Source organism: Poecilia reticulata, chromosome 7, assembly GCF_904066995.2.
Source record: "Poecilia reticulata chromosome 7, P_reticulata-male-v2, whole genome shotgun sequence".
NCBI classification, from domain to species: domain Eukaryota; kingdom Metazoa; phylum Chordata; class Actinopteri; order Cyprinodontiformes; family Poeciliidae; genus Poecilia; species Poecilia reticulata.
Window position 1 is genome coordinate 29535381 of NC_088836.1, and position 21095 is coordinate 29556475.

At 39.6% G+C, this 21095-nt stretch overlaps 1 protein-coding gene across 1 annotated transcript in view; it reads left to right on the forward strand.

Moving 5' to 3' along the window:
- atp9a (ATPase phospholipid transporting 9A) overlaps nucleotides 1-21095 on the forward strand; it is a 40081-nt gene that overhangs the window by 6661 nt on the left and 12325 nt on the right. The window contains exons 3-23 of the mRNA XM_008414566.3: nucleotides 416-529; nucleotides 710-818; nucleotides 1676-1734; nucleotides 3108-3159; nucleotides 4086-4180; nucleotides 4812-4892; nucleotides 5950-6025; nucleotides 6409-6485; nucleotides 6845-7005; nucleotides 7105-7247; nucleotides 8387-8499; nucleotides 9357-9566; nucleotides 11472-11633; nucleotides 13315-13407; nucleotides 13520-13603; nucleotides 16003-16173; nucleotides 17316-17414; nucleotides 18945-19034; nucleotides 19304-19448; nucleotides 19707-19771; nucleotides 20893-21048. Of these exons, the coding sequence (XP_008412788.2) occupies nucleotides 416-529; nucleotides 710-818; nucleotides 1676-1734; nucleotides 3108-3159; nucleotides 4086-4180; nucleotides 4812-4892; nucleotides 5950-6025; nucleotides 6409-6485; nucleotides 6845-7005; nucleotides 7105-7247; nucleotides 8387-8499; nucleotides 9357-9566; nucleotides 11472-11633; nucleotides 13315-13407; nucleotides 13520-13603; nucleotides 16003-16173; nucleotides 17316-17414; nucleotides 18945-19034; nucleotides 19304-19448; nucleotides 19707-19771; nucleotides 20893-21048 (2355 nt within the window). The remainder of the gene's footprint in view (nucleotides 1-415; nucleotides 530-709; nucleotides 819-1675; nucleotides 1735-3107; nucleotides 3160-4085; nucleotides 4181-4811; nucleotides 4893-5949; nucleotides 6026-6408; nucleotides 6486-6844; nucleotides 7006-7104; nucleotides 7248-8386; nucleotides 8500-9356; nucleotides 9567-11471; nucleotides 11634-13314; nucleotides 13408-13519; nucleotides 13604-16002; nucleotides 16174-17315; nucleotides 17415-18944; nucleotides 19035-19303; nucleotides 19449-19706; nucleotides 19772-20892; nucleotides 21049-21095) is intronic.

Here is a 21095-nt window from a genome sequence, read left to right on the forward strand (position 1 = left end):
GAACACGCTTTTCATGCATAAATCTTCACCATCTTCTGTTGTGTTCAAAGCTACTACCTCTATCAAAGAACCCACAGCATGCCTTTTCTCTGCCACAAGTCAGAGCTCAAGTAAAATTGGCATCGGCAGGAAAAGCCTGATTGTTAAACAGGCTATGGAGGGTTAAAAGGGAAGAAAAAAAGTTACTTTTTAATAAGAGAGAATGTCTTGGAGTAGAATTTGACTAGTTTGTGTAATGTTTCAAGTAAGCAAGTAAATATTCAACTAAGTTGAATTTCTCACTGTGATTCTGAAGCCGAGGTTTTTAAGGTTCTTGTGAAAAAATTCAAGCGTCTGCAGTGACAAAAGAAGTGACTGTGGTTTAGTAGATGTTAAGTGTTTCACACTGTTCCTCCTCTCTGCTCTGTGTCCTCAGGTGCTGTTTAATCAGTTTAAGTACTTCTTTAACTTGTACTTTTTGCTACTGGCCTGCTCTCAATTTGTCGAGGAGTTACGCCTAGGTGCCCTCCACACCTACTGGGTCCCTTTGGTATGTTGCATTCCAACAAATGTTAATCATTGTAGTCCCTCCACTTCATTTCCTCACACATTATTTGTGTTTGCTGCATTTTTCTGGTTAGTTTATACTGTTTAAGCTGCTCTGCTCTTCACTGAATTTTAAAAACTGTTTATTCTCCCTCTAATTGTGGCATTTCCCTCTCCTGTCCAGGGTTTTGTTTTGTTTATCACCATCACGAGGGAGGCAATTGAAGAGATACGGTGCTACCTTCGAGACAAAGAAGTAAACTCTCAAGTTTACAGCAAGCTTTCAAAAAGAGGTGAGGAGGAAGCCTGAACAGCTCAGCTTATGTTTGTCTGTACTGATATCTGTCTGTTATTTGTTCCCCTGGATCAGTGCCTTCCACTAACTGTAGGAGGTTGGTCCTATTAAAACTTATTGGGGCTAGGGGAAATGGTGGGTAATTCAAAGCAGAGATTTAAAAGTGTACATAAGGGGCCTTGGAATAAAGTGGTAGCAGCAATAAAAAGCAGGGGACCTCTTGTGGTTTCCATCACTTTGCCTCTTTGATGTGGCAGCTTGTTTTAGCCGTAAACACAATGACTGGTTGCCTCCATGATGGCAACCCCTGCGCATAATTTGTGGTTTTATAGAAATTTTATGGTGTCAGTACTTTGTTAACACAGGAAGAAACATTGTTTTCCCAAGTTTTGTTAAGTCCAAAGTTTAGGAACAAGAATAGATGCAAGAAATATAAAAAAGTGACATTTTATTGAAGCGGTACTGATTCATCAGGGGTTTTTTTTTTGTTGTTTTTAATGTTCAAAGCACTCATGTGAAGTCCTGCAAGCTCAAATGCATAACAATATTAATGCACTTTAATGTCTTACATATGCAAAGCCAAGAGGTCACAGCACGGTTCAAGGGTCAGTGATCTCCTCCAAACAATTTTGCCTGTTCATTCCAAGTGGAATGAGAGAAAAAGGCTCAACTCCCCCCGCACACAACATTCTTTCAAATCTGCATGGAGAGCTGCTTTGGCATGCAGGACAACAGTTCACCCAGAGGATACCTTAATGTCTGATTGATTCTGATAAAGTAAAACCAATCTGCAGACTTTCAAAGTATTGATATATATAACAAACTTTCTACTCTTACTTTTATTCTGCTTTTCAGGCACAGTGAAGGTTAAAAGCAGCGGCATTCAAGTGGGTGACCTCATAATCGTGGAGAAGGTTTGTTGGAGATTGTTTGTTGAAGGTTTTGATGAACATCTGTGAATAGTTGGGGCCCTTCAGGACCGTTGAGTCACCGTTTATGTGACGGCCAATAACGAGCCGGGTTGTTAATCATCTGCGCCCCACTGGCGACTGAAGGGGAAGGAGTTAGTAAAGATTTTGTAATCTTGTGATCAATTCTGAGCCCCAGCCTGTCAAATCTTAATACTTACACAAGAGATGTGAACCTAAAATGGCTCTAATGAGGTTCGAGTACAAATTCAATTTAGTTAGTATTGATGTAAATTTCTTTTTTTATTTTTTTATTTCGGCTATAATTTATGATTTATTTTCTTTTTGCCAAAGGCAAAAGACTTCCTTTCCAAGTCTTTTAATTCAGTTATTTCAATTTGCAGATTGAGAAACATCACCTATGATTTGGAAGTCAATATGGTGTCAGAAATGCAAACCTTGTGATTATAGTAAATTAATAAGCGTTGTTGAAATGAATCCGTCCTCAGACATCCAACTACTGACATTTTGAAAATAAATTTGCTCAGTGGAAACACAGCAACTTTGAAAAAACGTTTATTTTTTGATTAAAGGTTTTGGTGGTAGGATGATGTGTTTTTTGCTGCCTGTTTATTTTGCAAAAACTCTCATGTAAACAGTTTTTTTTGCATCACATGTCACATGATCAACAACTGGATGATGCCACTGGCACAAACCATAAAGAAAAAGACATCAGGAAGTAGTTGAAGTTTCTTATTTAATGGAAACACCTTTATTGTGAAATCATGTTTTTGTGGTTTTTTTGACACAAGTGTAATATTGACAAAGTTTTGTGCACATTTGTAATGGAAACCCAGCTATAGATATGACTGCTTTGACAGTTGTCCAGCAGAGAGATCCCCTCCAGAAAGAGGTTATTGCTGAATAGTGTTGTATCCAAGCTTTATGATGTAAAGTTAAGTGGAAGGAAAAAAATTGTACCAGCAGCAGTGACAACCTTTAGAAGATTGTGAAGCAAAGATCAACCAAGAATTAATTAATTTAGGGTTTTAAATTTTAATTATAATGGTCTCAAGAAGTCTCACATTGAACATACTGAAACATTTTGTAGTTCTTTTATTGGCATATGTAACATTTAAAGTTTTAATCCAAGTCCTGAATTGTTTAACAAAGCAGTCCAGATGAACCTATTGTGTTTAGTGTAAAAAGCTGAGTAAAGGGTGATTTTTCTGGAAGACTTGCGACTGCTTGGTTGTTGCTAATATGGCTCATGCAGAGCTTAAAGTCTTGTTGTGTTTAGTTATAGGGAGAAGTGGAGGGACGGAGAAGGAAAAGTAAACAGTCATGAAGTGATATTGAATTCTTGTTTTTCTTTCTAGAACCAACGTGTCCCAGCTGACATGATCTTTCTGAGGACTTCTGAGAGAAATGGTAAACATCTGCTGGTCATTCTCTCAGATAGCCACAACACTCCGACTTAGCTATCTGTTTTGGGAAATGATGTGTTTTTAAAAAACAAAAAGGGCACAGAAGTGCCAGGATTAACCTGGAGGCACAACAGGAAGCCTAAAGATGGAGCTAAATTCTTACTGGATCTTCTTGTAAGTTGATACAGTAATGGACCGCATAGACAAAACAATGTACCATCTGCAATGTCTTGCCCTACTTAATTTTTGTCTTTCAAATGAGGAGATAATGGAAAGGAAAATCAAGGGATGCACAAGATGAAATGCAAAGAGACAACCAGAGACGGGCGAGGAGAATGCCTCACTAGCTCATCTGAATAATCAAATATGGATAAGAACAAGCTCTGTCAGTGATGACAAATGTACTGAAGGACAATGCATTCTTTATTTAAAAAAACAAACACTTGCGTCACACAATCTGTATTTTTTATTTCTTCTTACAAAGCTAACTGTGGCTCTGATTGAAATACTTCATGTCTGTTGTTGTTTCTTCCTGTTCCAGGAAAAAACAAACTTTGTTTTACTGGAAATAGTTGCTGGTTATCTCTCTTCCATGTGGAGGCCATTAGGTCAATTATGAAGGGCCTAAGCCATGATTGAGAGTTTTGGGCAGGATGACGCATGCATGCTGGAGGAGGGGGATGGGCTCTGGATGCCTTTCCTTTCCCTGCCAACAATAATGGGCAGCTCTCACTTTTAACTGGTGCAAGAATTATATTACTTATAATTTAGCATCTTTAAAGTTAATAATCAATATGAGATTCAGTCCGTGTGGAGTTTTTTGAGTAGTTTTTCTTGCAAAGTGAGGCCAGGGAGGCTTCTGCTTTTACTAAATATCTATGTGTGGTCGCCCTCTAGAGGTGAGCTCGTTTAATGTTGCATCTTTTCCAGGATCCTGCTTCCTGCGAACTGACCAACTGGATGGAGAGACAGACTGGAAACTGCGCCTCCCGGTGGCCTGCACGCAGAGGCTGCCAACTGCCGCAGTGAGTGAGAAGCACACTGGAGAAAAAGTCGAGGACTATGCCTTTGTTTAGTCTCGTCCTTTCCCAGCTGATGAACACAGGACTGATTGTGAATCCAGATTGTTTTCTCAGTGCAGCAGCAGGTCTGTCATTACGACAAGAGTGGTCATTTGGGTCAAGAGTGGGGTGGCTGGCACTTCAAAGGACCCCATAACTAAAAGGCCGGACTCACCTCAGGCCTTTACTTACAGGAAGGTTTTCAGTGTTTGACTCAAGACCTTTCAATTCTGAAAATAGTCGAGGCAAGCTTGGTTTTGGTGGGTTGCAGGTGATTCTAGAATCAGATGATTTTATAGACATTTTCCTTGTGATGTAACTGGCAGCTCTGGCCTGATGGTGCTTACATTAGCTGATAGCTTGAAAGTGATAAATGATCACTTCTGATCAAATTGAAAAAGGCTAATTAGTGTTGCTGGAAATTTCAGTAGATTTTTTTGTTTGATCAAGTCAGTACATATTCTTTAGAAAGATACGGTGGAAATTTTTGCAATTTTTTTTCCCCTGCATGTCATTAAGCAAGTTTAGCAAGAGTGTAAAATTGAAAATCAGGCACGAGTCAATCAGATGTTAATCCTTCTTTATTTTTTCGCAGGACCTTCTTCAGATCCGATCATATGTGTATGCAGAAGAACCAAACATTGATATTCATAACTTTATTGGAACTTTCACCAGGGTAAGTCTGCTCTTCTGGATTGTGATAATATTTAAATATTAGTCACTCTAACAATTTTTATTTAATCTCTTTTTACCTAATTGATCAATAAACATTTTGTAACTTGACAGATATAGTTCCATCCTTTAGTAAACTCCAGTGGTGGGCACTGTTAGCTAACCTAGCTCTAAAGCACTAATCATGAACATTAGTTCTGCTAATGTCAAATTTCTATACAACATGGCATTTAGTGGAAGCTAATGCTGAGGCGTAAATTCAGCCATGTTGATATCCAGCATTGTGTCAGTGACACAATACATTGTATCAGACTCATTAGGATTACATTTGTTACTGAATATCTTGCCGTTACAGTTTGAGCTTTAGGAAGTGATTCTTAGGAACAGATCAGAAGTCGTAAATTAACGCTTTAAAATTAATTTAGGTCAGTTAAGTGTGCTTAACGTTTTCAAAGTTAGCAAAAACTCTAAAGCGCTAAATGAAACATTTGCTCCAATATAAGTTCATTAGCAGGTTAGCGGAAGTGTACGCGGTACTGGTAAACTCACATCTTGCTCCTACTGATGATGTTTTATCCTGAGCAGCCTGCTGAAGTGCTATGCTAACTTGTTTATGCTTTGTTTTGATACGAGTTCTTGATAGTTCTACTCAAAATATATTTGGTTGGAGTTAATTTTGTGCAGACAGCACTTAAAGATAAAGGTATTGCCCTACTTCATAAAACTTAAAAATATCTGCTTCTGTCTGGACACAAGCACACAGGGAACTGCAGGAGCCAATACACACTTTCGTAGAGAAATCTATGGGAATTGAATTGAGTCTGGGGTTTTAAAAAAAAATCTTAATTAAACTTTGTTACAGTTTAGTTGCATTATAAAAGTAGAATAAGATTTTATTTGTTATTTTAATTCCATTTGTCATCTATTTTTGTTTCTTGTCTTTTGTGAACCATAAATTAGAGATAAAATGAGTGTTACTGAAGATGTTTTTTTAAGCTCTTTGTTTTATATTTTAGAATGACTTGAGTGTTCCCTCACCATTTTTTACTGAACCTTTCCAGGAGGATGGAGACCCCCCAGTTAACGAAAGCCTCAGCATCGAGAACACCCTGTGGGCCAGCACAGTTGTTGCTTCTGGTAAATGTCTGACTCATATTACACCAATAAAGCTGTTATTCAGGAAATTAACTTGCTACTTCTGGGACTGTTGATCTGATATTTTGTGAAAAATTAGTGAGGCAGAGCTTTGTCCATTTATAAATCGCTCAGTGAAACTTAAGTAGAATTGTTAAAAAAGTGTTTTTTTTCTCTCCTGCAGGAGAGTAAATCCTCCTTAACCCGCTTTAACATGTGTTACCCATTATGCAATTGGAAATCTGACTTTCTTCATTTTAGAAAAGTCTATTCATGTCAGGATTATGGGTCTGGAAAACATCTTTCTGACATATTATGGTTGATGCCGGAGCTTTAGTCTACTGACCTGAGGCACTTTTTGGCCTTTTTGTCTCCCCTCACCCCAGGCACGGTGGTGGGGGTTGTGATTTACACAGGCAAGGAGCTGCGGAGCGTCATGAACACCTCCAACCCGCGACACAAGGTACAGTAGGGTGCCATAAGTGGGAGTACGACTTGAGAACAACTTATAAACCTCACTGATATTCCGACTGTCAATTACGGGCTTACTTAGAACTGCATTTAGTGTCTTGCAGAAGTATTCACACCCCTTGAGCTTCTCCTCACATTGCGACCACCAACAGTCTTAAAACTTGTCATGCTTCTTTCACTTCACAACAATGCTAAACTTGCTTTAATCTATGAAGTAAAACAAAGTTTGTGGTTGTAACGTGTCAGAACGGAAACAAAGTTTCAGGATTATGCGTACCTTTGCAAAACACTGCTTTGCACATGCACAAAATTTTTAGGATCCGTAAAGTTTGTTTCTTTTTCTCCTGTCAGGTGGGTTTGTTTGACCTGGAGGTGAACTGTTTGACCAAGATCTTGTTTGGGGCGCTGGTTGTGGTGTCACTGGTCATGGTGGCCCTTCAGCACTTTGCTGGCCGTTGGTACCTCCAGATCTTCCGCTTCTTACTCCTCTTCTCCCACATTGTGCCCATCAGGTCCAAATTAACATTATCTGAAATATTCTTTAGGTAATTTAGTGGTTTCATAATAAGCTTATCATCCTTTTTTTAATTTTTTTTTTTTATTTAATACAGTTTGCGCGTTAACCTGGACATGGGAAAGATGGTTTTCAGCTGGATGATCAAGAAAGACTCCAAGATCCCAGGGACGGTGGTGAGGGCCAGCACCATACCGGAGCAGCTCGGACGCATCTCCTACCTGCTTACTGACAAAACAGGTTCCACTGCACTGCATTACTCTTTGTTCTCTCAGCAAAAGATTTACTGGGGCCAGCAAGTCGAGCTCTAGAATGGGAGCTTATGGTAAATGAGTTTAGTGTTTTCCTTCCCTGGGGGCGATGCTCTGTGGTGGGGTTTCTGCTACCTATTGAAACCTTAAACCATAAAACGAGACCCCAAAGTCTCTCATCCATACACACATTTACAGCCCAGCAGCCTTTACCGCTGCACTTCCTCAGGCGTGAGGTGTTGTACGTCAGATTTACAGCCCTCATGGCCAATAAAATGATCGGCCATTTCCACATCCAGAGCGCGATTAGGCCAGCGGGGTCCGCGGGTCAGGCTAATGTATGTGCATGGCCCCTCAAGTCTTTTTGATATACTGGCAGAAAATGCTTTTAAAGTAAGCGTGAGGATTCAGAGGTTGTGTGTCGTGTCAAGGGCTTCTGGCTTTCAGTTACCACATGCCAACTGCAAAATCTGCTTCAGATAACTTGTTTGTAAATCTAAAACCATCAAAAGTATTTGCTCTTTTGCCAAAATCCCAGGGATCAGTTTGATTTGGCTTCCTGTATGGAAATGCTTTCTTTGTCAGAGTTCCCACACAGTCAAGATAGGCATGAAAACCCAGTTAAGAAGAGAAAATTGTTTAAGTTTCAACAGCAATGTCTATTCCGTTTTCTAAAAGTTGCATTATTTAGCTTTCTTGTGCCACATTAGGGTTTAAATTGATCATTTCAGACAAAATCATTTTGTTTTTTAAGTTTTAGGTGGCTCAGGTGACAAAATATTAATGCAATTATTTATAGTTTTGCAAATACAAGAAAGGCATCAGAGCTCTCAAAGTTTATTTTAAAGAATTCGTCTTAATTTGAGAAATTCGAGCATAATATATTTTGATTTGGAAATGGTCTAGATTAGATTACGCGCCCTGAAAAGCTGTGATTTAGTTTTTTGACACATTGTCGAATCAGAATCCGACTTCAATGTTGTGTTTTCTTATGATTTTTAAAGTGACCAGATGAAAAAACTCAAAAGTCACACAGTTTAAGGTTCATACTTTGTAAAATGTAGAACTCTGGGTCTAGAAATGTAAAATAGAAAACATGTACAAACTCTGTTCTTTTCTCTTTACTAGGCACCCTTACCCAAAATGAAATGGTATTCAGGCGTCTCCATCTTGGAACCGTGGCTTATGGGATGGACTCGATGGATGAAGTACAGAGCCATGTGTTCAGCGCATACACACAGGTCAGAAAACACAGAAACGAGAAAATAAAAAGTCAAGAACAGGTTGGGGAAGGACCAGGGGAAAAAAAGCATGGAGCATTGTGGAGAGGAACTTTTGAGTTTGGGATTATTGGTTGGTTGAATGCTTCCTAATCTTATATGACACTCTTTGTCCTCTTGACACCAGAGGTTAGTGAAGCAGGAAACAGGATCAGCCCACAAGCGAAGCGCTGACAGGACTTCTTTAATGACACCATCATTAACCCTTGGAGCACACAGTCTTCTAAAAATAGCAGCGCCGAAATGCAAAAGCAAATCGTTCATATTTACTCTACACATCTGGTTATGTTTATGGATCGCTATAAGAGCAGCGACTGAAAGATCCTTACTCTTGTTTTTCCTCTTTTAGAAAATCCTTGACAGGAAATTAAGACTCCGTCTTCAAGAGAAGGTTTATACGAGAAAGTGTAGGGTCTTTGGTAGGGTTTAACTAGTTTCTTTATGCCTTTGTTTTTAAATTTCTAGTAAGACTTATTGAGTGAGAATTTTGAGAAAAAGTCTGAATTCTAATAAATTTTTTCAATTCTGATATAAAACTAAGAAATCTGAGAGGTTAGAATTAAAGTCAGAATTGTGAGTCAGAATTATTCTTCATTTGAGTGGCTCCAATATGAGTTACACTGTTTACTTCATCTTAAAATTCTATAAAGACTTTTTGATAAACAGTATTTTCCATTGCAGCAGTGTTGACCATATATGACAGTCCCATTGGGGCTCCAGCTTATTTTTACAATCAAACAGCCGGAAACCTTGCTTTTAATTTTACCACAGACTTATTTTGTCATTTTAATAACAGTGCGTTCTGCATTTGTCCACAGCCGACCCATGACCTTCCGGCCTCCAGGGCTCCGGCAGCCACCAAGGTCCGAAAGACCATCAGCAGCAGAGTTCACGAGGCTGTGAAAGCCATCGCCCTGGTGCACAACGTGACGCCCGTGTACGAGGCCAACGGTGTGACGGACCAAGCCGAGGCAGAGCAGCACTACGAAGACACATGCAGGGTGTACCAGGCGTCGAGCCCAGACGAGGTGCAACCTACTTCCTACTGCTGCACTGAGAAAATCCTGTTTTGCCCCCACTCTTTATTAAGAGGGGAGCTGATTTACAGTTAAATCAAGTTTTCCCTATATAAAATCATAGCTCTAAAAGAAAAAAGGTGACGCACTGTAACTTGAGGCAAAAATCTAAGACAATTTTGACAAAATGTGTAAAAAACAATTTGCTTACAACAAATATTTTGCTAATTATTCTGCACAATACATGAGGAACACTTCACAGTGGGCCTCCTTCACGGTTCAGTATTCACAAATCTTTTCAGTGGAATATAATTTAAAATTTTTTGAAGAAAATTTGTCTGCTTCTGTATGTTTTGTAATGCATATCTAAAATATTTGAAAGGAAATGCAAACCTGCTTTACACAGTATTATCTGGTGTTTGCAAATTTCTAATTTCAATTTCCTCTGTGCTAACTGGCTGTAAGAGCAGAGATAAGGGAGACGGTGGTTGCTATCTTGTTTGGTAATTTCATGACAGTTTCCGCTGCACATATTAAGGCCTTTTTGTTGTTTTCACCATTAAAATAGTCAGTTATGATCATTTTTATATAGGGTGTCAAGTATTTCTGGATTTCATCTATTTTTAGTCAAGTTAGTCAAGTCTTTTTGAATAGAACATTTCAGCAACAAGTGCTCCATTTACAGGGGGTCACACTCTTAGGCCTTCCTGGTAAGGTCTATTCAGGGGTTCTGGAGAGGAGGGTCCGTCGGATAGTTGAACCTCGGATTCGGGAAGAGCAGTGTGGTTTTCGTCCTGGTTGTGGAACCCTGGACCAGCTCTACACCCTCAGCAGGGTCCTGGAGGGTACATGGGAGTGGGAGATGTTGATGGGACATTAATTCTTTAATCCTGGAAATGTTCTTTGTAATTATCTTTATGTGGCTCTAAGGTTCATCGCTACACCCAGATTGATAATCAGATTGATATGCACTGATAATTCAAGACGTGTTGTGTGTGATTCATGTCAGCGTGGAGTCAGCATTGCAGTTTCCTTTGCCACTGATTAAAAAAACAATCCCAGCCATCTGGTTTTTGAGTCAGGCTGACTAGTTTGAACGATTTTTCAGTCCAGCTAGAAGCGAACCGCTAACCTCGATGTTGGAGGTGCCTTTGTGGCGGATGCAAAATCCAAGAATGCTCCCACGTCCAGTATTTCTAGACTATGACTAAGCAGATATCTTCGTAACTCCCAACCTGGACGACCATTCTTGTGTTAGTCAGAGCTGAGCTGACGTTAAAGGGCCGCTGGCCAGGCCTTGTTTGACTTCCTGACACACATTTGCAGTAGAAATAATCTTGAAACGATACGTTTTCTGGCTTCTTAGTGTCATAACATGAAAACCAGAAACCATCTGTTCTTCACTCGTCTCTATCTGCCTATCGTTGGCCATTTTTCCTGCCAGAGGACTGACTGTGACTTGGATGTGCCATTTGGCTGCTGGCCTGAGAGTTATTGTGAAACGTCTTCCCCCCCCTCTCATGCTGCCGTTGTATTAATGGATGATGTCGTGTCCTTCAGAGAGAATTGAGCACAACTAATGTTTTCTCTTCATAAATGGACATCAGTCAATAACCTTAAGTGCTGAAAAGGATTGCATTATTGATTCTTTCAGTGCTCACAATTCTTTGTCCAAAAATGAATTTAATTGCTTTTCTTCAGACTAATAAAAAAATAGAATATATGTTGACATAAGGGGTTTAATTTAAGATTTAAAAATCTGAGCAGAGGTTAATAATCACAATTTCTCTCCATTCTGTTTTATTTATAATATAATAAACTAAATTATCAGCTGATGGATAAAAAATGCAGCAAATTCATTTTTCTCTTATGTACCAAGTCTATTATTTGAAAGCTTTTCCACTGTGGTGTTGGTAGGTGTCGCTGGTGCAGTGGACAGAGAGTGTTGGTCTGACTCTGGTGGGAAGAGACCAGTCCTCCATGCAACTACGGACCCCTACTGGTCAAATTCTGAACTTCACCATCCTCCAGATATTTCCCTTCACCTACGAGAGTAAAAGGATGGGGATTATAGTGCGAGTGAGTGTTAAGATATTGCTGTTAATTTTACTTTATGATGTTATTGTAGGAGAATTTTATGTATTTTGTTGGGGGTTTTTTTAAAGAGGAAAAACAGTAAAATTTTGTCCTTAGAGGGAGTAAACTAAAATCTGTTATTTATTTTAAAACGATGATGATTTTTTGTCAAGTGTTTTCACTTGACAACATTTTTTTTTAATACTTTAAAATTGAACTTTGCAGAGTTGCAAATAAGAAATTAAACAATTATAGAAAACCTATCAGTTGCTCACCAATAAGTAAAAAATTTTCATTTGTAAGTAGTGTTTAAAATATAGAGTCTTGTATTTCAAAATGTTCTAAGTATGAATAGAGACTAGCAAAAAGAAGACAGAAATTTGTACAAAGTGAAGTGCTCTTCTTGTGAATTTATTTTATTTGGGGTTTTATTCATAAGACGTTATTATTTTACTTTTTTTTTTCCATTTAGCATGTTCAGTTTAATTAATTTCTTGGGAAACCATCATCACAATCTGGTCAACACTAAATGAGCCCAGGACTATCAGCACAGTCCACTGTCACATCCTGAAATGTAACAGGAAGGAAGGAAAAACATTGTGGAATTTATAGAATCAAAGTTTTATTTTTATCTTTGGAAAAAAAATAAACATTTGCCTTTTACAAGAATAACAGCCCCAGAATACTAGAGCTTTCTATCAGCCTGGCCCTGTTTTTAAAAGAAATATTGGCATATGTGATCTAACTGACTGGAGCTGGAGTCCAGTCTGTCCTGTGTCGTCACATGTCAACATGACGTGTGTGTGTGTGTGTGTGTGTGTGTGTGTGTGTGTGTGTGTGTGTGTGTGTGTGTGTGTGTGTGTGTGTGTGTGTGTGGTGCGTGCGTGCGCCCACTAAGAGCCCCTGTTGATGCATCTTACTGGGACAGACACACATGTTAACATGTAAAAATTAATTTGGCCAGAAGAATACAGACAAATGGCTATAATGAACCTTTATTTTTGCTTTTATGATTAGAAACAGGTTTCTAAATCAAGTTTCAGGAGCCACAGACTGCAGACCCCGTCTGCACTAGACATTACTGTGGCTTTGAAAAATGAGAAACTGAAAAATATGTAATTTGTGAGTGTCTCTTTACTAGTCCACATCCTAACTATATTTCCAAGGGATTGATTTCAAAACCTTCTAGTTTTCTTTTTGCCCTCTCCCTAATTTTTAAAGTAGTTGGGACACCCTGCCCTTTAGAAAAATATTGTTACAGGCTAAGGATTCAATTTCTTCTTCTGTCTGCATATAAAAAAGCTAATAAATGACAGCTCTATTGCCTTTTTTATTATTATTTTTTATGTCAAAGTAGTATGTCATTGGCTGTTGTTTTGAAGCTAATTGCTACTTGACACAAGGCCAGAATATGAAAACAGAATAACAGAAGCATTTTGTCTGAGAAAATCTTCACCTTTTGTCCTGTGACTCACTCTGGTGACTAACATCATTTTTGTTGGCTGATATCTCACTCAGGAAGCCTGAGAGTTTTAAACTTGACTTGATTTCCTGATAAAAGTGACATTAAATCCATCACAATTACCAAATACATCCTGCATTTCCAAACAACAGACTGACAGAGCTCACGTTGCTCAGGAAAACATGTCCTGCAAAAATCAAGTCTTTATCCGCTGGTTTTCAGGACGAATCGACAGGAGAGATAACTTTCTACATGAAGGGTGCTGATGTGGTGATGGCAGGCATCGTGCAGTACAACGACTGGCTGGAAGAGGAGGTAAATGTCCTTTTTCTTTTTGACATGGTGTTATTTTTGCTAGAAAGTCCTCTTACACTGAGAGAGGCTTTGTAAGTTGCTGAACCCAAATGTTCTCGTCTGTGTTTCCTAGTGTGGAAACATGGCGAGGGAAGGCCTGAGGGTCCTTGTGGTCTCCAAGAAGTCGCTGACGGAGGAACAGTATCAGGATTTTGAGGTAAGCATACACTTATAAGATTAAACCGCAGCGAGGCAGAGCCGGTGGTTGGGTCTCAGAGGAACTTTCTGCTAAAAGATGAAGGATTTGTTTGACCCAACGTCGAAGGAAGCCTGCAGAGCTTTAAGTCGGTGCTCCAGAAAACTCCAGTGCTCCAGGCACATCAGCTGACGGACATTACAGATACAGATTAATATTTTGCCCTGACAAGTAAAACCTCTAAATGTCAAAGTGTGTTATTTGGTAATCAGACTAACCTTTGACCCCTATTGGAGCCGCATCCACCCCATCCTCCCACACAAGCACACACACACATACACAAGGCCCTTCTCATTGTTTCAGCAGGGCAGGGCCAGGCCTTCTCCCCTGCAGTCGTTAGCCCCAGGCGCATTTCTGAAGAGTATAATTGAGTGAGCAGAGCTGGTGGGCAGCAGTGAGTCACCATCTGAGTCACACACAGAGTTTGTGTTCCTCTATGAGTCATGGCCAGATTGTTTTTGCTTTATTTCACTTGCAATTTGCCTTGGAGCTGGAGCGTTAAAGATGGGCGTTGCCCGATTGATCATGTCTGCTCCGAGTGTACGGATTTGGAGCGCTGCAGTTTTCATAACTATACGACGGGCAAGTTCAAAAATGTACATTTGTGCTGTAAATGTATTTGCTATTAGCATTAAAGAATGGGGGTCAGTTTGCACACACACATAATAGTGGGGTTCATGTTCTGTCTGGAAAAGTTTGACATTTTATTAAAGGATTCTCTAAATCTGGATCAGATTCATGTATAGAATTAATTTCCTTCTACATTTAAATGGGAAACAGCCTGCAATCATAAAGCGTTTTATCAAGTCAGAGGACTCCAAAGCACTTCGCACTATATTCAGTCATCCATCTATCCCTTTGTTGGTCCATCCATCCATGTATTTGTTTGTCCCTTTCTTCATTCATCATCCATTTGTCTGTTTATCATCCATCCATCACTTTATCTGTCCATTCTTCTCTTTGTCCCTCCATTCAAGCCTTCTATCGTCCATCATCTCTTTTTGTCTCTGTCCACCCATCCCTTTGTCAGTCAGTTCATCCTTCCCTATGTCCATCCGTCCATCCATCCAACCATGTGTCCTTTTTCCCTTCCTTTTGTGTATCTGGCATGTTTACTCTCACAGAAACAGGAGCGTTACTCTTCTTTTTAATTCTCTTTCAAACATAAAATCCAGGTTTGTTCTTTTTTTTTCCCGCTGGTCTGTGATGCTGATAGCATCAAAGCTTATCGACATCTCCTGACTTTTCCTGTTTCTCCGCCTCATTGGCAAAACTAAAGAGGGTGCCAGTGGCTTCTCTCCAAACACACTTACAATGTTAGTAGAGTTTTAAACTCATAGTAGCAGCTACTGTTTTGATTCTCAGCCAAGATTGTTGAGGTGGGCCCCTGCAAGGGAGGGAAGGGGCAGAGTGTGGGTGGGTGTGTGTGTCTGCAGTTTTGCTGTGCAAAGTTGTTTGGCAGTCTGGGAAAATCAAAATAGTTTAATTTATTATGGTTTTGATGCAAACAAATATCTTCAAAGTATAATTTTTTTGTATAGATAGACTAAGTAAAGACATCAATTATCTTTACTTCTCTACTTGGACATGTTTAATGTCAAAATGTAAATGCCCTGAAGAAGGGGGGTATTTTAATAAAAGAGCCGGAAACGGTGCTTCTGCTCCAACGTATATTATTATCTCATTTAACTTACAAACATACACAATGATATCAACGTTGAAACCAGCAGTATGTTAGCAATGGAGCTAACAACGAAATTTGTTAACATTCGGAGCGTCAAAAAAACTCCCAAGTTTTCTGAAAGTTAAAAAAGCACATTTACAACCTCCTGGTGTGTTTATATATACTCATACCTGAAGAAGGGGGATATTTTAATAAAAGAGCCGGACACGGTGCTTCTGCTCCAGCGTATATTATTATCTAAGGAGGAAGTTTCTGTGCTCTTCAATATAGCTAGCGCAAGCGATAGACTCCCCCTGCTGGCTGCATCTGACCATTACATCAGCTAGACATTAACATCTTCAGCCCAAACTCCTGGTAAAGCATGTAACCTCTTAACATCAAAAGAATAAATGTATCTCTGAAATAAACAACTTTCAAATGTATCTCTGAAATAACTAAATTTAAATCCATCACAAAAATACCTGACTAAGTTATCTGTCGTTGTGGTGACAGTTTATTTTTCTCCATTTTTTTTGAACCCTTTTTGTTGCAGACTAACATTTCCTCTTCCTTTTCTTTATCTCTAACAATATTATGCTCTTCTCACTGCTTGCAATGAATCACACTTTTTTTGTGTGTGTGTGTGTTTTTATATCCACCCACGTGTGATATCTCCATTGTTTGTTCTTCTCCCCAGGCGCGGTACGTCCAGGCCAAACTTAGTGTTCATGACCGCTCCCTGAAAGTAGCCACGGTGATCGAGAGCCTGGAAATGGAGATGGAGTTGTTGTGTCTGACCGGGGTGGAGGACCAGCTCCAGACCGATGTCAGACCCACCCTGGAGATCCTCCGCAACGCAGGCATCAGGGTGTGTGGGGTTTTTCATCTTAGTGGTATTAAACCATCACCATAAAAAGTAAAGAAGCAGACATTTGATTTGCATCTTATATGGTTGCCTCCATAATTTTTCAGTGAATTGAGTTACATTGTTTTCACCATTAGTTTGAATTATTTAAATGAATTCAAAGCAAATGTATTTTTGAACCACAGCAAGAAGACAATTCACAGTGGTTTACATTAATAAAAATATTAATGATTTAATAAAGGAATGCAAAGTTGTACTACAGACTAAAGTTAAAATGCTTTCAACTAAGTGGAACCAAAAGCAGCTCTAAACAAATGGAGTTTTTTCCTTGAGAAACTCAGGGTTTCAGCAGTTTTACAGTTTTATGGAAGTTTGTTCCAGATTAGATTAGAGGAATATAAAAACTGAATGTTGCTTATCCAGGTTTAGTTCTGATTTTTAATATTACGCTAGCATCTAAATTACAATTTGGCACACTTGAACTGCATTATCTAAATAGTTCTTTGTCATATGAATAAAGCACAGTTAATGCTTATTTTCTTTTCTGTCATTTTAAGATTTTGCAATTGTTTTGTGCTTTACTTATTTTTTTATTCTTTTTTCACAGATTTTTTGGGGCTATTTTAGAAATATTTGCATGGAATTTTGTTATCTTTTCTCTTCTTTAAACCCCTTCCAACATCTACATAAAGAGGAAAAAAGATGAGGAAGACTGATTGGACACACACACATTTTTATCCTTTAAATAATTTCAGTCACAGACAAAAAAATTGACATCAAGTAAGGCAGAGACAATGGTATAGAAGACCAAGATTTTAGTGACTGTTAAGTCACTTAAATTCATTAGCAAGAAAAAATGTGAGGATCTGTTTATTTTTGCATGAACTTCCGCAATTTGGGAATGGCGAAAAACTGGAGGACCAGACTTCCGTTTCAGTAGTTAGATTTTTTGAAACATACTTAATTTGGACAGATAACAAAAAAAATTCTCATTTTGTCACTTTTTGCAGTAGCTGTAATGGTATAATATATATATTTTGATCCTGTTCTGTAGTTTCTATTTATCTAACTTTATCAGTGATTATTATGTGATCAGTTCAAGCATCAGGTTTCCTCAGACGTAGTTTCTTCTGGTTTCTAATCAGGTTTGGATGCTGACAGGAGACAAGCTGGAAACTGCCACATGCACCGCTAAGAACGCCCACTTGATCACCCGCAACCAGGACATCCACATCTTCAGACAAGTAAGTGCATGACAAGGACGCAGCCTTAAGTGCATATGCAGCAACATTGCAATGCGGTTCCTGTCAGGACAGCTTTGACAGCTTCTTTAGACGCTCGTCATCCAATCATTGTCCACTCCCTCAGACCAACTAGTGGTCAAAGAGCCCCATGCAGCGCTGCATGGAGCTAGAGCCAGCATCCACAGCTGAATAAATCACCTCCCACCAGTGAAAGCATCCAAAAACCACTGTCACAGAGAACAAACAGGCCTTCCCTCAAGCAGAAAGGAGAAACCAGCTGGACCACTCCCAGAGGGAACATGCAAAGGGTTCACTTCCTAATTTGTTTTGCAGGTTTCAGGCTCCGGGGCAGCTTTGATAGACCCCTTCTTTGCCTTCCCCTCTGGAGCAGTGCCAGAGCAGAAGGAGCGCCTGCCATGTGGGAAGGTTACAGCTTGCGTACAACTGTGGTTACTGGAAGAGAATAACAATGGCTGGCACAAGTTGAAAACCTCAGTCCCAGTGGATAGGGGAGTGCTGACTGGGCCTGCAACACATGCATCTGGATTGGCTTCCTGGTGGCCACCAATGGCCCAATCTGGATTGACGTATGAATAGTCAGCAGTTGAAGGATGTTCATGCCACAGCAGGGCTCCTGCTGACAGATTAACGCCATGCCTTGTTTCTGGTGCACTTTTGGAGTTTATATTCAAAGTTGTTTTAGGAATTTATCATATAACACACTTTCTCTTCCCACTTCTTTAAAAGCAGAAGTCAAATGTTGCACACATAAAATGGCAAACCTTTGTTTTCAGGCCCTGGTATGTTGTCTCTCATTGTTATATTCTAGACATACATCCCACTTCTGAACATGGATCGCTTTTAAGCTTATAAATCATGAAATTGTATCTATGACTTATACATGTGTGCCTTGATTATTGACTTAAAACTGTCTCCTACACGTTGTATTATTTGAAGTGTACTAAGATACTTGCACTAGAAACTGCACATAAATGCATGGTAAGATTTTAGGAAATTGTCTTGTTAGAAGAGAAATTGTCTGCTAGTGGAACCAGTACTTTTCCACCAATACTAAGAAATAATTTACTTAAAACAAGTCCCTGTATCTCCTGAAAAGTTACCTTTAAGTTGGTTATGTCACATTTCAAGTGTATTAAGATATTTGCACTAGAAACTAGAGAAAAAAATGCTTGGTAAGCTTGAAGCAGACATGGACTATGTGGCAGAAATAGATCTGTTATGATGACTTTTTCATTTATGTTTAACATTTAGATTCTTGTTGATATATTATTTTTTTTAATGTTGCATCTTTCAGGTTTTGTTGCAGAATTTCCAAGTCAGTTATTAAGTTTCTCCGGCATTTCCATACACTTCAGGTGCTGCCGTTCTTCTGCCTGATAAGCACCAAGCAGATAAAGGCTCACAGATTGCCATCTGTTAGGTTTCCTCTTATGCACATTGTCTGTGCGTTGTGTATGCGAGGACCTAGACATATTCTGTAATTTATAAATGTGGTTGGCCTTGCCACAGGTGACGACAAGAGGGGAAGCCCACCTGGAGCTCAACGCTTTCAGGAGAAAACATGACTGCGCTCTGGTGATATCGGGGGACTCGCTCGAAGTAAGCTGGCTCTCGCCTGTCTAATCCACATCCCACTGTCTTATCTGCCTTTATGAAACTGTGACATGTTTTCAGTGTGATGCGTGATAATATCGCATCCACTGACACCTTTCTGGATGTGGCCTCCGTGGTTATAGACACTTTCTAAACCGCAGCTGGAGTTTAACTGTAACTTGGGTAAAGGCATCCGAGAGCCACAGCTCAGATCAGTTAAATGTGGTGGCTTGAGGTGCTCACCTGTCCGCTTTTTTTTTTTCTTCCTTTGGCAGGTTTGTCTGAAATATTACGAGTATGAGTTCATGGAGCTTGCGTGTCAGTGTCCCGCTGTGGTTTGCTGCCGATGCACCCCTACTCAGAAGGCGCAGATAGTCCGGCTGCTGCAGGAGCGAACAGGCAAACTCACCTGCGCAGTCGGTGAGTAACAGCGATTCCATCCAGTCTATCTCTGTCAACCTCAAGACCTTAAATGTCTCAACCACAAACTGCTGTAACCATCTCACCATCACTTCTAACAATTGCAAAGCCGCATTTGTGGAGTTTTTTTTGCATTTATTTTATTTCTGTGACCAAGCCATCTTGTAATCCAGCTAAATTAAGATTAAGGGCATGTCTCGGTTGGTTCTGGTGAGTGATGTGAATCCTGACACCTCCATGACTTTTGTTCTCTCCCAGGGGATGGAGGAAACGATGTCAGCATGATCCAGGAAGCCGACTGTGGCGTGGGAGTGGAGGGAAAAGTAAGACTCTGTCCATCTCGTCGCCTCGCATCGACGTGACGCACCGACAGATATCGCGCTTCCTGTAAAGATATCTCCCACATCCAGAGAGTTGAGGCCGAACTTGCACACAGATTATTCCCTTTATGAGGATCTATTGTCCAAGCAGAGGAAGCGAAGATGACAGGAAGGTTTTAGTGTTTTGGGGAGTCTCTCGGCAGCCTCTTCCAGAATTTTCGTTTATCGTGACCCTGCATCCGCTATGGATGGAAACTCTAAGCAGAACTTGTGTTCAAAAATTAATTACAATGATTATTAAAAAATAATCATTGCAGAATCAGACGGCATCCTTACAAAATGGTAGAAGCACATGGTGCTTTTCACACAGCATCAGGTTCTAGTGTTTGCAGATATCACCAATTAGATGTTGTGATATTCAAGGCGTTTTTTATTTATTTTAATCCTGATGATTAAAATAAATCATCAGGATTTATTTCTTAACTATATTGAAGTTCAGTCATATTGGCTGTGTTACAGATTAGTTTTATGGCCCAAACCAGAATTATTTGCTTGCTGATGGTTGGGTCAGGATTGGGCTTTGTGATGTGTTTAATAAGCCTGCAGCAAATACAGCACAGAGAAAATCAAACAAAATGAATGATATAAAGTTGGATTAAAGATGCAGAATATAACTTTCGTAAAAAATAATTTTTACATATTTGTTAAAACTGTGTCCATGTTGTGACAGTGTAATGTGAAATGGATCACCTGTGAAAAGATTGAGGTCTCCCGTAAGTAAGGTAAAGAAGTTAATCATACACAAGCACAACTTACTGATGATTTGGAATTGACTCACCCTGCAGTTACAACAAGCAACAAGATCGAGCGGGAAGACATTAAACAAAAGCTAAAAATGAGAGAAGTTGCACTGCTTTCTCAAATTATGGTCTGAAAACGACAGCAGTAAAATTGTAATTAAAATATATCAGGTTTACTTCAGGCTCGGGCCTGTAATTAAAGTTAATTGGTCGGTTCAGATCTGGCTCAGACACAGTGTCTATCAAGCTGGATTTTTTAGGCCCAATCTAAACTCTAGGTTTAACTCTTTGTATTCTCAGAGGCCTCTGTCCTTTTTTCTGCAGGAAGGAAAGCAAGCCTCTCTGGCCTCCGACTTCTCTGTGACTCAGTTCAAACATTTGGGTCGACTCCTCATGGTCCACGGTCGGAACAGCTACAAGCGATCCGCCGCCCTCAGCCAGTTTGTCATCCACAGAAGCTTGTGCATCAGCACCATGCAGGTAGCGCTAAAACATTGAAACGTTGTTGTTCTTTTTCTGAAGATTCT